General features: G+C 37.5%; 1 protein-coding gene and 1 non-coding gene across 5 annotated transcripts in view; one reads left to right on the top strand and one right to left on the bottom strand.

Moving 5' to 3' along the window:
• The window catches only part of Tnks2 (tankyrase 2), a 56,089-nt gene that overhangs the window by 21,556 nt on the left and 18,084 nt on the right, over window positions 1-16,449 (bottom strand). For 2 of the 4 annotated variants that reach the window (XM_031390172.1, XM_031390170.1), the window contains exons 8-14: window positions 14,605-14,791; window positions 12,949-13,070; window positions 9,719-9,810; window positions 9,496-9,607; window positions 6,235-6,406; window positions 4,490-4,569; window positions 368-513 (exon numbers count right to left, since the gene is read on the bottom strand). In XM_031390172.1, coding sequence (XP_031246032.1) covers window positions 368-513; window positions 4,490-4,569; window positions 6,235-6,406; window positions 9,496-9,607; window positions 9,719-9,810; window positions 12,949-13,070; window positions 14,605-14,791 — 911 coding nt within the window. The remainder of the gene's footprint in view (window positions 1-367; window positions 514-4,489; window positions 4,570-6,234; window positions 6,407-9,495; window positions 9,608-9,718; window positions 9,811-12,948; window positions 13,071-14,604; window positions 14,792-16,449) is intronic. The other 2 variants (XM_031390171.1, XM_031390173.1) reach the window with 2 other exon arrangements.
• LOC116104177 lies at window positions 5,181-5,287 on the top strand. The gene has a single exon (XR_004123716.1). It is a non-coding gene; the product is annotated as a U6 spliceosomal RNA (small nuclear RNA).

Here is a 16,449-nt window from a genome sequence, read left to right as displayed (position 1 = left end):
AAAAAAAAAAAAAAAAAAGAAAATCACAAAAATTAATTTTCCTTGGCAATTATAAAATAATGAGACATTATACAAGTTAATTTTAATGTAAATTTGAGCCATCTGCATGGTTTTTTGTTTTTGTTTTTTAAAAGAGTCTCATACTGAGTTGATAGTCTCAAACTTCCCTAGTGCTTGGGGTTTAAGTGTGCACCACCATGCTCAGCATAAACTATTTACGGAAGTTAATAAGCTATCATTGAGCCAATTTTAGGAAGTAAATTATATGTTAAAAAACAGAAGTAGTTTATAGTTTATCAGAGAAATTTTCTTGTATCCCCCAAGGTCCTGTTAAAGGCATGGTGGAGACACGGCAGGCACCTCTCACCCTTTGTCTTTGGCGTGCACGTCAGCTCCGTGCTGCAGCAGATACTCTACCACAGACACTCTATTGTACCCAGCTGCAAAATGGAGTGGTGTTGACTGGCGTCCTTCAATGTCTCTGCAGTTGACACTCTGAACAGTACAGAGTTTCTGTAGGATTGAACACAGCACACACATTCATTTCTCATGTTTTATCATGATTTAACAGAAAATTTAAATGTAAGAACATGCACTGTGCCTCATTTTCTTATAAAGTAAGTATTTCAGAAACTATTCTTTTTCCAGCTTTTCATTTATTGAGATTTCTTCTGGTCCTCTCATTTATGATTATGTTTTCTATTTTTGAAAGGTAGTAAACTTTACTATTTACATACTGATAACCTAACTTCAAAGACTAACTGTAACTTCAATTTGGTGGTAAACAAAGGTAGTAGTAATACACTAGATCTCAGCAGCACAGAGAAGAAAAATTCAGAGTCCCATATCCATATCTATAGTCAGAATCTGCATTCTAAGCCAGGTGTGGTAGTACATGCCTGATATTCCAGCATGGAAGATGAAGGTAGAAGGGTTATGAGTTCAAAGCTAGGCTGGACTCTGTAATACTTCCCAACAAATAAATAAAACCCCATAGCAAATCTACATAAAATCTATCTATAAGCATATTAAAAGTTTGAGACATAATACTGCAGACCACTGAGTCTCAATTTGAAGTGCAGTGGTCTTATCTCCAAATTTTTTTAAGTCAGTGTCTGGAGTTGTAAATTTGCAAGGGACCACATTTAAGTTAATGATTCATGCTGCACTAGATATAATGAATGAAGAAAATGTTTCTGGTTATATGTGATCTTGAAGAACTAAGGAAATAGTCACTAAAATTATTTTGCTGTGTTCTTTGGTTCAGATGAGTAAGTCTAGCTCAATCAAAAGCAATACCCCAAATATTCTTGAGGACTATGCAAAGAATTTGGGAGAATAATATAGTTAACAGACCACAATGCTTAAGAGTCAAAAGAATATCAACATAAACAAAACAAAACAAAACAAAAAGCAGGTAAGTTCAGTAAGCCCCACTAGTAGGTTAATCCCAAAGGGAGGTACTGAACTGGCAAAGTCCTTCTGAGCTTATGAAACACATCTGCTATATTGGTGAATGAGGTCCCAGCCCCAAAGCAATTCTTCAGTGGGTCTGAAACACGATCTGGGGATGAGCATTTCCACTGTGAGCCAGCTGTTGGCACATGTGGTTAGTTCCCAAAGATCATTTTTAATAACCTTTGCTTTATCCAGTTAATACAATCAGGTTGCATGAGTTAAAATCACCTAGGAGACACACCTTTGCCATGCCTCCGAGGGACCATCTAGATGATGTTAATCAAGATAATTAGACCCACTTAAACTATGGATACCATTCTATGGGCTAGTGTACTAGACTGAATAAATAAGAGAAAATGAGCTAAAAATCCCCATTCTTTGGCCTCTGCTTCCTGTAATGTGAACAGGTATCATGCTCTTTGTCATGCTGAACTGTATCCTACACTGTAAGCTGAAATAAACCCTTCTATCTTAAGTTGTGTCTATGAGGTATTATAGGTATCCAGAAAATAAGGTAACCTGATGAATCAATAGAATGGAATGGGTGTCTTCCTTAATACAATGGCATCATTTTGTTTTCTGAGTCCAATTTGTATCTTAGATTTATGTCTTCTTCTAGGCTCCTTCTTAGAGGAGTACCTCTGAAAATAAAGTTTATACTTTAAAAAAAAAAAAAACAAAAAACCCTAAAGTAAAACCAAAACCACCATAAAAAAAAACAAAAACAAAAACAAAAAAGGGGAAGCAAAGCTGGCCTCAAACTCAGATCTCCACTCAGCCTCCCGCTGGGGTCAGAGCACGCTCCACTTCTGTTAACCTTTAGTCTCATGCTTGTTAAATACATATAAGTAAATGAACATGTAAAATTCAGTCTCTTTACTCTCACACACATAAAATCTAGCTTAAAATCAACGTCTTTACCTTAATATGACACAAATCACTCATGACTCATGAAGAAATTAATAAACCTTGTTACATGTGGTATCTGTATTATTTGCACTGGGCACAGTAGAGAGAGGATCAGGCATACTCTTAAAAAATTAATTCGTGGTGGTGGCACACGCCTTTAATCCCAGCACTTGGGAGGCAGAGGCAGGCGGGTTTCTGAGTTTGAGGCCAGCCTGGTCTACAGAATGAGTTCCAGGACAGCCAGGGTTACACAGAGAAAGCCTGTCTCGAAAAAAACCAAAAAAATAAAATAAAATAAAATAGAATAAAATAAATAAAAAAAAATAATAAATAAATTCAGGGGGCAGGGAAGGAGCTAGAGAGATGGATCAGTGGTTAAGACCACTGACTGCTCTTCGAGAGGTCCTGAGTTCAATTCCCAGCAACCACATGGTGGCTCACAACCATCTGTAATGAGATCTGACCCCCTCTTCTAGTGTGTCTGAAGGGAGCTACAGTGTTCTCATATACATAAAATAAGTAAAATATTTTAATTAATTAATTAATTAATTAACTTAATTTAATTAATTCAGGGCTGGCAAGATGGCTCAGCTGGTACAGGTGGAAACCTGAGTATGGTCACTGGAACCTCTGTAAAGCCTGAAGGAGAGAAAGCACAGCATGATCCTCACAACACTGAACCCACTCAAAACATCAGTGAATAAACTCTCAGAGTCTAGAATGAGACCAACATTTTTTTTAAGTCTTTCTTGTCATTGCTCAGACAGGGTCTCACTGTGTAATGCTGACAGACCTATTCTGTGTACCAGGCTGCCCTTAAACTCAATCATGTCCCAGAGTGCTGGGATTAAAAGCTTGTCTAGCTTGTATATCTTTAAAAAAAGAAATCTATAGAAAATCTACTATGTAGAAATTTGATAAAATTATTTCGAACAGGCATTCTACCACACATTAGGCAATATAAAACTTTTGTAGTCTAGTTTTGAAAAGTTTTTAAGCAGAAAAACAAGGCTTTCTCTCTGGCTAATGTTAAAAACGGAAACAACATTTAATGCAGCATTAAAGAATTATTTAGTTCATGAAATAGAAGAGTCAAATTCTGTTTTATATTATTTGAATGTTAGTCCTGTTTTTTCAGAGCATCAGGCTTTTGGGTTATTTCCCTAGGCAGACATTTCTGTACAGAACATGAACACATAGTATAGGCAGTAAGAAATCAATATGTGTATGGCACAAGTCAAAACAGTATCTGAGGGAGGATGACTCTGGGGAGACCACTGCTGGGACGGGACAGACAAGAAACTGGGTACTCTGTGGGAGAAAAGAAATTTCCAGCCCAGCTGGGTAAGACTGCAAGTTCTGAGCAGTGCCAACACAGGCAGACGGGGTAATGAAATGAGTGAAGCAGAGCAGCCTGTGCGGAGAGGGCACTTGGTTCCTGTTATTTGTATGTCATATGTAAACAGTAGTAGAGAGCAGCATGGTACACTTTCTTCCTTTTCTGGTATTGCTTTTAGACAGGGTCTTCCTAGGTAGCTCAGGCTGTCTTTTTAACTGTTAAACCTCTTGTCTCAGCCTCCCTAGTATTTGGAAAATAGGTGTACACTATTATGCCGGGTACACATTTCTCCTTAAAATATTATTTTATGTGTGTGAACATTTTGCCTGTATGTATGTCTGTGCTCCACATGTGTGCCCGGTGCCCATGGAGGTCAGAAGAGGATGTTGCATCCCTGGAACCAGAGTTACATAAGGCTGGTTGCAAGCCACCATGTGGGTGATAGGAACTGAACAAAGGGCCTCTGCAAGAGCTGTAAATGCTTCTAAATTCTGAACGGTTTCACCAACTTCTCATTCTCCTGTTATAGGGACAGGTGAGTTCTTTAAAACAATTGCATTTGATATTACATGAAGAGCATTAAATTTGTGAATGTGATTATCCTCTAAAATATATATCAATCTAATGTCCCCCCCATTGGTGTTTATTTCCTACTGCAGAGGAATTGGTATTTTTTAATCCTTTAATAAAGCTCTCTGCTATAACAGCAGATTTATTAAACAATGCCCAAAACAAATAAACAAAAAAACCCTAAAGATTAAAAGAAAACTGACTGTATCTTACCTTTACAGTTTCAACATCACCAGCCTTTGCAGCCTCCAGCAACTGTCTGTCTGCCTCTGAGTGACCTAGTGAGACGCCCTCTGAAAAGAGGGAAGACTGGTTAATTTCCATCCAGAAGAAAGACCAAGCTTCGAGCCGGGAGGTGGTGTCGTGCGCCTTTAATCCCAGCACTTGGGAGGCAGAGGCAGGTGGATTTCTGAGTTGGAGGCCAGCCTGATCTACAGAGTGAGCTCCAGGACAGCCAGGGCTACACAGAGAAACCCTATCTCGAAGGGTCATCTTTTACAAAAGTAGTTTTTCAAGTTTGCTAGTTTATATAGTATTGACATGGGAGAAAATACTAACTACGGCTACCAAAACTTTTGAGAATATAGACTGAGCTAAAGATATACGTGTGCTAACTATAAAATGTTATGAAACACAACCAAAGTGAAAGGTTTGCCTGCTTTGTACCCAAGCCACGTGTAAACACCGGCAGAAATCTAAACATGGTTCTGCCATTAACCTGTTTTCTGAACTGGCACAAATCACTTTAATTTTTTTGAAATTTTAAAGAGTAAAGTTGGATTAGCAAGTAGCTAGTCATTATCAGTTTAAAATTCTGTCTCATTACTCAGTTAAAAATTCTGAAAAGAGTATGTACAACAAAGGAAGTTCCAGGTAAAGATTTAGTTATAAAAATTAAACCTTGGTGCTCGCTTCGGCAGCACATATACTAAAATTGGAACGATACAGAGAAGATTAGCATGGCCCCTGCGCAAGGATGACACGCAAATTCGTGAAGCATTCCATATTTAAAAAAAAAAAAAAAATTAAACCTTGAAATAATTCAAAGAAAACAGAGATAAATATTTACATCTTAGGATAAACATCTAAAGCAGTATATCAAAGGAAGAACCAATGGCAAAACTCCTATTAAAAAAATAAAATAATGCAAGCCAGGGACAAAATGCAAAGTCTCACAGTGTAACATGGTTATCAGAAGAAGCATACAGACCCAAGATCTAAAATAGAATAAAGCAGGCCCACTGCTTAGGAGAAGTCACCAGGATTGCTGTAGTAAAAAAAAAAAAAATCCTATCTTTTAATGTTTTCCTTGCTCTAAAAAACAGCAATTAGCACATTTTACTTGACTAAGAGCTTTTAAGACCCCACCACCACCACCACTTTGGTATGGTGGGCATGTACTGCATATCCAAGGGAGCACTGAGTTTATAACCTTTCAATCTCAGCCTCTCTAATGCTGGCATTAACAGTTTCTCAATGCTCAGCTTCTTAAACTTGAAGGAAGGGAGAGGGAGGCAGGGGGGCAGGGAGGCAGGAAAGGGATGGAAAAGAAAAAAAACAAAAAAACCCAAAAAAACAAAAACAAAAACAAAAAACAGAAAAAGAGACAAGACAGGGTCTGTGTAGTCCTGTCTGTTCTGGAACTCAGAGTTGTGCCTGCCTCTCTGTACCCAAGTACTGGAGTTAAAGGTGTGTACCACCATGCTTGGCAAATCAGCTTTATAAACTTTAAAACTTGTATTTACATAGAGAAACTAGGCAGAATATGCTACTGAACAAAAGTTATAATTATAATTTAATGACATTTAAGTATCAATATAATGAGCCAAGAATAAGTTAAGAAAGCTAACATGTCTCAAAAATTTCTGTTTATTACCAACTCTTACACAGCACACCTGCTATGTGAAAAATCTCAAAGGTTAATCTTTACCACAGAATGTCCCGGAAGCTCTTACTACCTTGAAGCAGCTGCTGCACATTTTCATTTCCCATCTGCAAGGCCGTGAAACCCTGAAGGGAAATGATGTTTGGATCACACCCATAGCTCAGGAGCAGGCGGCAAGTCTGTAGATGACCACAGTGTGCAGCTCTGTGTAATGACGTCTGTCCAAGACTGTCCAAAGCGTTAACCTTAACAAGACAGAAAACACTTAAATTAGCATTGTGGTGCACCATCAAAAATCATCCAGCTGTTCACTTAATACTTACAACTAAAAGTCTCACTTTAACAAAAAAAAAAAAAAAATCACCTGTCTAGTGCCAAAGTAGGCATTTTTTTTCTCAGAACTAGAGTACAAATTCACCAATCCATGAAGACTGGTATCAGAATGAGGATCCAACTTAGAATGTGGGTTGTCAAGTATAGTAAGTTTATATTTCAAGTATAGTAAGTTTATATTTCAAGTATAGTAAGTTTATATTTAAGTAAGTTTAAGTTATGTTTAACATTAAAGAGTTTATAACTTCACCCTATTTAGAACTAGACATTAAATGAAAAAGCTATATCCATGGAATTTTATGGGTCTTTGAGGCATATAATCTTTATGATTGACTCCAAGATAAACAACAGTCAGGGACGAACAAGTCCAGAGCTGAGTTAGTATTGAAATACTCATTCCTACTTAATTATCTTCTACACCATGTATCATGTAGAATATTTATTATGTGAATAGCATCCTGGATACACACAACAGAATACTGCCAGCAATACAAAGGCACTGTTGACATGGTGATCAACCTCCAAATCACTAACCTTACATTAAAGAGTACAACATCTGTGACAGATAAACCTCAAAATAGTTGTGATCGTTAGGGGGAGAGACTGCCTGAGGTGAAACACTGTTGTGGATTAGACTCAGGGTCTTCCACATCAAGACTCTACCATTCAGCTACCTACCACTCACTTCTGTCTTAGCCTGTCCTTTAATAGGTTTAGGTGCACCAATGTACACATTCGTTAAAATTCAGCAAATATACAATGAAGATTTGTACTTTCACCCCATATAGATTTTGTACTTAAAGAAAAAACTGTATATAAACATACAACTCTAATGATGCATATACATGGAGTATTTAGTATGTGCACAGCAATCTGAAAATGCGTCAAGAAATAAGACATGTTGATGGATACACAATATAGCATAGCTGGTGATGGTATCCATGTACTGGGCACGTAACTATTTTATTATTTCAATTTGGCTGAATCTTTGAAACTCTTCACAACAAGGTAAGATTACCTCTAAGACCATCTCATTTCCACTTTTCTTCCTTACCATGAACACAATTCTTCAATAATTAACCAATCCTATGTTCACCAGTGTCATGTCATCAGAGAATAATTGAAGATGGATGTAGCAAGATCTCAATGAGCACAGACTACAATATGAGAGTCTATGATAAATAACTGAACTGAAAACCTACTTAAAGCACTGAGGGCAACCTTTACTCACATTCCAAATCTTATTTTTGAAAAACATCTCCTGAGAGCTTTGAGTAATATACATTAGGGTGAATAAAGTTTGTTGGTTTGCCTGGACTTCCTCGGTCTTCACACTATGATATGGGTTGGTCGCTAGTTACAACTGTCTCACTAAGTCTAACTCAGGTTCAAGGTGTGTCTGTACACTCTTCAGAAGTAATGTGCCATACGAAAAACAAGAGCAGCCGACAGGAAGGCACAGAGCAGACAAATGAGGATGCCAAGCAGTCAAGCAGAAATGATCTTTATTTTATTCAGTAACTTACAGTAGGAAAAAAAATCATGGTGATACATTATCAATAACTTCCCAAAATCAGAGATTAGGACATTAAAGATAAGAGAAAAAGAAACTGAAAATTCTAAGTGACTCCTTGAGTGGGTAGAAATCCAGGGAAGGACAAGAAAACTGACTTGCAGAACCCAATGAGAAAAAGGCCTCAGGGCCACTCAGGGCCTCTGATCTTTCTTTCCCCCTCACTCACAGCAGCTCCATCTCTGTACTATACTAAATTCTCACTAAAATTTTTCCTTGAGGAAGGTAAAAGTCTTTGGATTAAAAACTGGAAACTATTAACTATCATTTCTGCCATGTACTCCTATTAAGCATTTTTTATTAAAAGTTTTAAAATTTAGTGTGTGTGTGTGTGTGTGTGTGTGTGTGTGAGAGAGAGAGAGAGAGAGAGAGAGAGAGAGAGAATGAATTGAGTGCATATGTGTGGATGGAAGCATGTGTAAGTCAGAGGACATCTTTGGAGGCTGAGCTCTTACCATCTACCGTGGTGACATAGGATCTTCCTATTGTTTCTGCACCTCTGCTGGTGGCTGGTGATCTGATCAATCTCCAGTCTGTCTCCCATGTATCAGGAGGAACACTGAGACTACAGATGCAGCCAGCACACCTGGCTTTTTACATGGATTCCAGGTGAACCATTCAGGTAGTGAGGCTTCAACAGCAAGCATTTTGCACACTAGGCCATTTCTCTGGACTCATTACTAATTATATTTTAAAGTTACTGGGTAAAAAAACGACTTACAGCTTTGATGGAAGTGTTAGTCAAGAGGTAAAGTGCTCTGTATACAAATGCCAATTAAAGAATGTTAATTTATCAACATAGTTACATATGTTGTTTTTAGTCAAATTATTTCTTTGCATTCATTTAAGTTCTTTGTTTTAGTTACAGAAATGGTCAAAGTGCAAACTCTGTACTGATAAGAGGGGTTTTATCATATTAACCTAGGAATTTCAGATGTGATCAGAACAAATTAGGGTAAGATTGGTTTCCTGTTGAGATAAGAGGTACTTGAGTATATTAAGAAAAGTCAAGGATAACTTTGATCAGTGGATTAGGAAGTGGAATGGAGGAGAGATATAATAGAAATACATATGAATAAATGCATAAATTTTCTAATGGTAACAAAAACTAGATTTGGTCCACAGGATCTTTTTTAGTCTGTCTGTGTATTGAGGTGTGTGCATGTGTAAAAGTCAATAGTATAGCCTGGGGTGTAGCTCCTCCCCTCTACTGTGTCTGAGACAGGTTCAGTGCATCTGTCACAGGAGTGTTACTATCTCCTGCTTCATGGGTTCTGGGGATCTGAACTCGGGACCTTACACCTGCATGGCAAGTCCTTTACTCCCCAGCCTGGGACTGTTTTGAATTGTAAACTAAGAGAAAAAAAGATTTTTGATAGAGTCAATAGTTGAAGGAGCTAAACATCCACTACACAGAAAGTAACTCACTGGGTTACCAAGATGACCAGAAACTGTGTATACCTTTGCTTCATGCTTTACCACTACTTCAACAACATCATTGTGAGCGTTCTCAGAAGCCACGTGCAGAGGAGTCAAGAATCTTAAAGACAAGAAGGCAGCCACACAATAAGTATGCTTTCTGTACCAAATAAAATAAAATGAATAAATAAATAAACGAAAGGAAATGTGTACTGGTTAAAGGTGTACTTACTCTTTGGTCTTTTCGTTGGTGTTTGCTCCCTTTCTTAGCAGCAGCTCACATATTTGCTTTCTTTTGGGATATGGAGATGCAGCAGCACAATGCTAAATAATTCAAATTGCAGCATTAATCAAGGACCATAGAGAACCATTTTCACGTTAAGAACACTTGTGCTTCCTTCCAATCAAGGATATTAAACACAATATAACTTCTTTGTTTATTTTACCCGAATTTGTTCTTGAAATATTTTCTATTGGAGAGAATCTGTAGTAACTACAAATTCTGGCATGGCAAGAAAATCCTACAGATCAAATAATATGTTATTAAATAATCTGGTTAAATTTTGTCCTGTATTTTTGAAAAAGCCACTACTGATAGGATGAAAAATGTTACATCTAAAAGGTAAGATTCAACTGTCAGCATTTCTTCTAAGTCCTAAAGAGTGAAGACACGGGTTGGTGAGATGGCTCAGGGGGTAAGAGCATTGACTGCTCTTCCGGAGGTCCTGAGTTCGGATTCCAGCAACCACATGGTGGCTCACAACCACCCGTAATGAGATCTGACGCCCTCTTCTGGTGCGACTGAATTGAATTCTGGTGCGGATTGAACGGGGCTGTTCAATTCCCAGCAATAACATGATGGCTCACAGCCATCTGTACAGCTACAGTGTACTCATACACAAAAAATAAATAAATCTTTAAAAAAAAAAAAAAGTGAAGACACAGCTTCAGAGATGGTAGACAAGTACCACGGGACTAGTTATCCTTAGTTCTGGGTTTGTACTGTTACACGAAGACAGTGCCCCTCCCATCTGTTTTGTTGAATTCTGCTGGTTTAACAGCACAGATGGGATAGCTGCTAAGCCTTATCTAGTCACCTCAGCAGAACAAGGAGCTCCAATTACCTGTGCAGCACAACCTGTACGGTTTGTGGCTGCAGCATTTCTGAGAATCAAGGAGGGAAAGAGACAGGAAGTAGGGATTTGCCTTTTATAAACTTAGTATCTATGATTATAGCACAAATCTTTACAATCTTAACATCCAATAAAATACTCGAGTATAACAGGTATTGTTTGATTGATAATTGACTAAATCAATGTGCATATTTATTAGAACCCAAATCTGAAAATTCTGAGCTAAAAATTATGGTTAAAAATTTAAAGCAAAGTTGTTCTATACATCTAAGTATAGATTGATCATGAAATCTGTTCTCGTTATTAGTCGTGAACTGTCAGTTTCTCATAATTGTGTTCCTGATTCATTTTTTGAAATTGCTGCACCACCAAAAGCATTCCTTTACCATCAAAACAAACAAACAAACCCAAAAAACCCCAACCCTCAACTAACTGTTAGATGATAGTTCTTTTGGCACTTTAAGGTTACAACCCTAGGACATTTATTCTAAGCACAAAACCTAGAGATCTTGTATTTCCAAGAAGTTTTTAATTACACCATCATGAATGAGACCCCTCCTCTTCTGTACATCCCAGGGAAAGGCCTACAATCTCTGGGAACCAAGAAGACACTGCCTATAATCAGCAACTACCCATGAACACTTGAGTTTTAGTATGTTTTAAGGTTGAAGACATGATGCTTTATAGCAGGATACTTAGAGTAAACAACATAAAGTACAACATCCTTTTATCTGTACTGTTTTGCTTTCATTACCCAAGGCCAACTATCATCTGATACTACACAGAAAAGTTCCAGAAATAAACATGATTCTGAGAAGTGTGATGTAATTCTGTACAGTTACACTGGGATGTGAACCACACCTCTGTCCCAGTATACATACAGGCTGCATATGCTGCCCACTCCTTAGTAACTTTACAGATGTCTGTTATCATTGGATCAACTGAAATCTAACAGAGTTTGTGTTCAAGAAATGCTTATTCTACTTAGTGGCTCTATTTAGTAGCTTATGGTATACCTAGAAGCTGTAATCACTTGTTTTAACTGAAAAGTTTCAACGTAGTAAGAACAGAAAAGATACTGTATGTAGAGGTTTACTAAGAGCTACTGGTATGATTGTTAATCTTACTGTTCAGAATATATAAACTATTGCAGGTATGGATATGGAAGAAAAACTGATGTAAGTAAGGTTTAGTACTATCTGTGATTTTAGGCAGTGAATGGGGAACTGCAAGATATCTTCCTCAGACAACGGACTACAAATGTATTAGACTTTCCCACTTGAAAGTTTTCCATGTTCCATCTTTTTGAGCTTCCCCACAGCATTAATACTGCTATAGTTTTAAGTTTTTGGTTAACATTTTTTATTAGTTTAGAGCTTTATTTTCTTTGGTAAGTGGCAAATTCCACAGTTTATATTAAGGCATTGGGAAGAAGCAAGTTATTTACCAGATAACCTACTTTACTTTTCTTCTACCTAAGGAACATTCTATAGTTTATGCAACAAGAGTTTTACTATTTTCTTTTGGAATTGCTACTTTTAGGGTAGCCTGTGCCCCTGTATTTCCCCACTAATCTCTGGTAGCTCTGAGACGTCACTACTCACAACTTTATTAGTTTCACAGAAGACACTTCCCTCACCCTATGCCCTGCCTCTGTTTTGATTTTTGAGTCTTGCTAGTGTAGTTTAGGCCAGCTCCTTGATCTTGGGTTCACAGGCACACACACACACTGCCATCCCCAGTTTGATCCTGGGATTACAGGCCCGCGCGCACACGCACACGCACACGCACACGCACACGCACACGCACACACACACACACACACACACACACACACACACACGGCCATCCCCAGTTTGCTAATGGAAGTAGCTAACTCTTAGATGCTTTATTGGAACTTGTGGAAAACCACAAATGACCAATTATATGTTGTTACACTGATAATAAAAATTTACATAAAGTATGCAAGGACTTGGAAAATTTTTTTCTCTGGATGGGTTCTTAAACTACTACTATGTTTTGGGTGGGCGAAGTTGTCTATTTTTCTCTGCTATTTAAATTATTTTTTAATATACAAACAGGTAATTGATTTTAGTTCAATATGCTAACAAAAGTTTATTCCAACATTTGATAGGCTAAGGCAGGACTACTGCATATAAAAGACCAATCTGGGCTAATATAGCAAGATACTAGATGCACCAATGCAAAACAACAAGAAAAACATCAACCAACAAATAGGAGTATTTTAAAAACAGTACCATCACTAAAATCAGACATTATGACTATTTTGGGGTTATTGTATTTTAAAAGCTTAAGTTTGAAACATTACCAGAGCTGTTTCATGTGTTTGAGGATGTTTGAAATTCACCATTTCCAGAGAAAGATGTTTTTTGATTCTTGTAACATCAGCTTCCCGTGCAGCTTGCAGCAATGAATGGCCTTTGAATTCATCTAAACAAAGAAACATTTACATCTACATGAAACTTATCATAGTCATAAAGCTTCCCTTGAGCAATACTAATATTTTTGTAATTATTTTCAAAGAATCTCCAAATAGCCAGATTAAGTCTCAAAATTAATATCATTACAATAATTAATAACAGACACAATGGCATTCTAGTTCCCCACAATTCATTCTCAAGTATACATAAGCTTAGGCCATGGCAGATCCATGGTCTGTTGATGTTTTCTAATTGGATGAGAGACATCAACATTGTTAAAATCTATCCCTAGAGTGTTCTGAGACATTACAAACGGCGAGCATAGCCCCATTAGCATACAGTGGGGTTAGAAGACAGCCTTGCTTATACCTATCAGATAACTGAAGATCACACACATTGGCTTGTCAACTTTTCCACAGAATGAATGTAGTTCCTAAGTTTCTCTTTTACTTATCTGACTGCAAAATCACTAATTATCATTTACTGCTTTAGAATAATTTTAGATCACACTGCTCATTTATATGTAATAATGCTACATCTGTGGGGTGCTGGTGGCACATGCCTTTAATCCCAGCACTTGGGAGGCAGAGGTAGGCGGATTTCTGAGTTCAAGGCCAGCCTGGTCTACAAAGTGAGTTTCCAGGACAGCCAGGACAGCCAGGGCTATACAGAGAAAGCCTGTCTCAAAAAACAAACAAACAAACAAACAAACAAAATACTACATCTGAACCAAGTGCTTATTTCTTACTGTATTTACTTTATTTTTTTATTTAATTTTTTTGTTTTGTTTTTTTGAGACACGGTTTCTCTGGATAGTCCTGGCTGTCCTGGAATTCACTTTGTAGACCAGGCTGGCCTCGAACTCAGAAATCTGCCTGCCTCTGCCTCCCAAGTGCTGGAATTAAAGGCATGCGCCACCATTGCCCTGTATTTACTTTAGCTACAAAGAAAAACCACAGAATTTGGTCAAAGTAGTGAACAATATTGTAACAGACTGTATTTACAAGACCACAAACAACTCTCAAACAGTAACTAGAAAGTTCAAAATATATGAGTGAAATCCAAGTGCTATAATCTAAGTTCTTAAACTGAAAAAACTAGCACAAATATATTTTTACACAGTATTCAAATCATTAATATTAAAAAGAAACAGACAACCATCCATAGAGAACATAGTTTACTCTTTAAACATTTCCAAAAGTAAAACTGGGAAGGAAAAAAAGCTGAGTCATGTATCTTAGCTGAGTATCAAACTTTTTCTTTTCTTTTAAAGATTTATTTATTTATATGAGTAACCTGTAGCTGTCTTCAGACACACCAGAAGAGTGCATCAGATTCCATTACAGATGGTTGTGAGCCACCACGTAGTTGATGGGAATTAAACTTAGGACCTCGGGAAGAGCAGTCAGTGCTGTTAACTGCTGAGCCATCTCTCCAGCCCTCAAACTTTTTCAAGACAGGATCTTACTACGCAGCCCGGGCTGCCCTTGAGCTGAGATTCATCTGACCACCACACTCATCTTGTGCATCACTTTCATACTTACACGATAACCTTTCCTTTAGCTGTGCGGTGGGGGCCAGGTCTATAGCACTTTTGTTGTGACAGTTGAGTAGGGTTGGATCTGCCCCGTAACTTAGGAGAAGAGAACACACTTCAACCCTGTTCTTAGAAGCTGCCTCATGGAGAGGAGTGAACTGCCACAAGTCCATTGCATTGACACAGGCACCGTGCTGGGGAAGAAAAGACGTACAGTCACTGTTCAGCACTTAAGGGAATTGAGACTTATTAACACTGTGTAGTCCAACAACAGGCAGGCTGAAAGGAGTATTCTGCAAAAACCTATCTCTTGGGAGGTGTAATTTAAAAACAGTTCAACAGGGTTTCTCCATATAGCACTGGCTGTCCTGGAACTCACTCTGTAGACCAGGCTGGCCTCAAACTCAGAAATCTGCCTGCCTCTGCCTCCCAAGTGCTGGGATTAAACGTGTGTACCACCACCGCCCGGCTCATTGGGAATTTTTGCCCCATTCTATTAGTACCATATTTATGTGTTCCTGAATTTTATAAAAATGCAATACAGTAGGACAGTTCACATTCAGCTTCTTTCACATATCCATGTCCCCAAGGCTCACACTGTATGACTAGTTTGTACTTCTGAGAAACTTTTCATTACACTGTAATTTCCTTAGCTGTAACTAGACAACTGGACTGTTCCTAGGAGAGGGAACGACAAGCCTAAGGCAGGAGGGAGAAAGAAGAACCCTGAAATAAGAAGATTCCTTCATGTGACTTACACTTCCATTAGTACAGAATTAAATTAAGATATATTTAGGCAACTTAAAAATTCCAGTTTGTTTGTTTGGAAGAGGAGAGGGTAAATTAACCCCAGCCATCTCTCTAGCCCCCAAACTCTAGAATATTTTTTTAAAAAATTATTTATTTTATGTATATAAGTACACTACAGCTATTCGGATGGTGGTGAGCTATCATGTGGTTGCTAGGAACTGAACTCAGGACCTCTGTTCACTCCGGCCCTGCTCACTTTGGCCCCAAAAATTTATTTATTACTATATGTAAGTATACTGTAGCTGTCTTTAGACACACCAGAAGAGGGCATTAGATTTCATTAGGGATGGTTGTGAGCCACCATGTGGTTGCTGGGATTTGAACTCAGGACCTTCGGAAGATTAATCAGTGCTCTTTCTAGCTGAGCCATCTCACCAGCCACAAACTCTAGAATTTTTAAATCCTGAATGAAGTATACATCACATCTTTCGAAGTATTTTTGTGAACTTAGGTTTTCTTTGCTGATTAGATATTGGCTATATTAGCACAAATATATTTTTACACAGTATCTCAATTATTAGCTATACTAAAAAGAAACATATATATTAGGTTATATTAGATATACATTAGATTAACTATATATATTATATTGACTATATTAGATATTGATAATATGGCTTCAACTGAAGCTTACTCACATTTATTTTTATAATCTTCATGTTAACCTGTCAATTTTTTAGATATCCCTTCTAATTTTTTTATGTTCAGAATTTTACTATAAATAACTTACAAATAAAAACATTATTCAGTGGGATTAGCCAGACCCAGACTCATATAGTCTCAGCGATCGATATGGTTAGACTACCTTTTCTGAAGCTAGAGCTTTACGTTGGACTTTATACTTTCACCATCAATTATATTTTTATATATGTAACTGCCCCTTCCACACACATAAAGAAAAATGAACAGAATTAAAAACAGAAAAACAATTTGCTTTATGTCCTCTAATTCTGTGTCAAATCAACATTAAAATCTGGATCACAATAAAGTTACAGACAGAACATTCTGGAGTCTATTAGACTTTCTGACATTTCCTCCCAAG

This window comes from Mastomys coucha, unplaced genomic scaffold (genome assembly GCF_008632895.1).
Source record: "Mastomys coucha isolate ucsf_1 unplaced genomic scaffold, UCSF_Mcou_1 pScaffold21, whole genome shotgun sequence".
In the NCBI taxonomy this organism is placed as follows: domain Eukaryota; kingdom Metazoa; phylum Chordata; class Mammalia; order Rodentia; family Muridae; genus Mastomys; species Mastomys coucha.
This window is presented reverse-complemented; position numbering and strand designations above follow the sequence as displayed.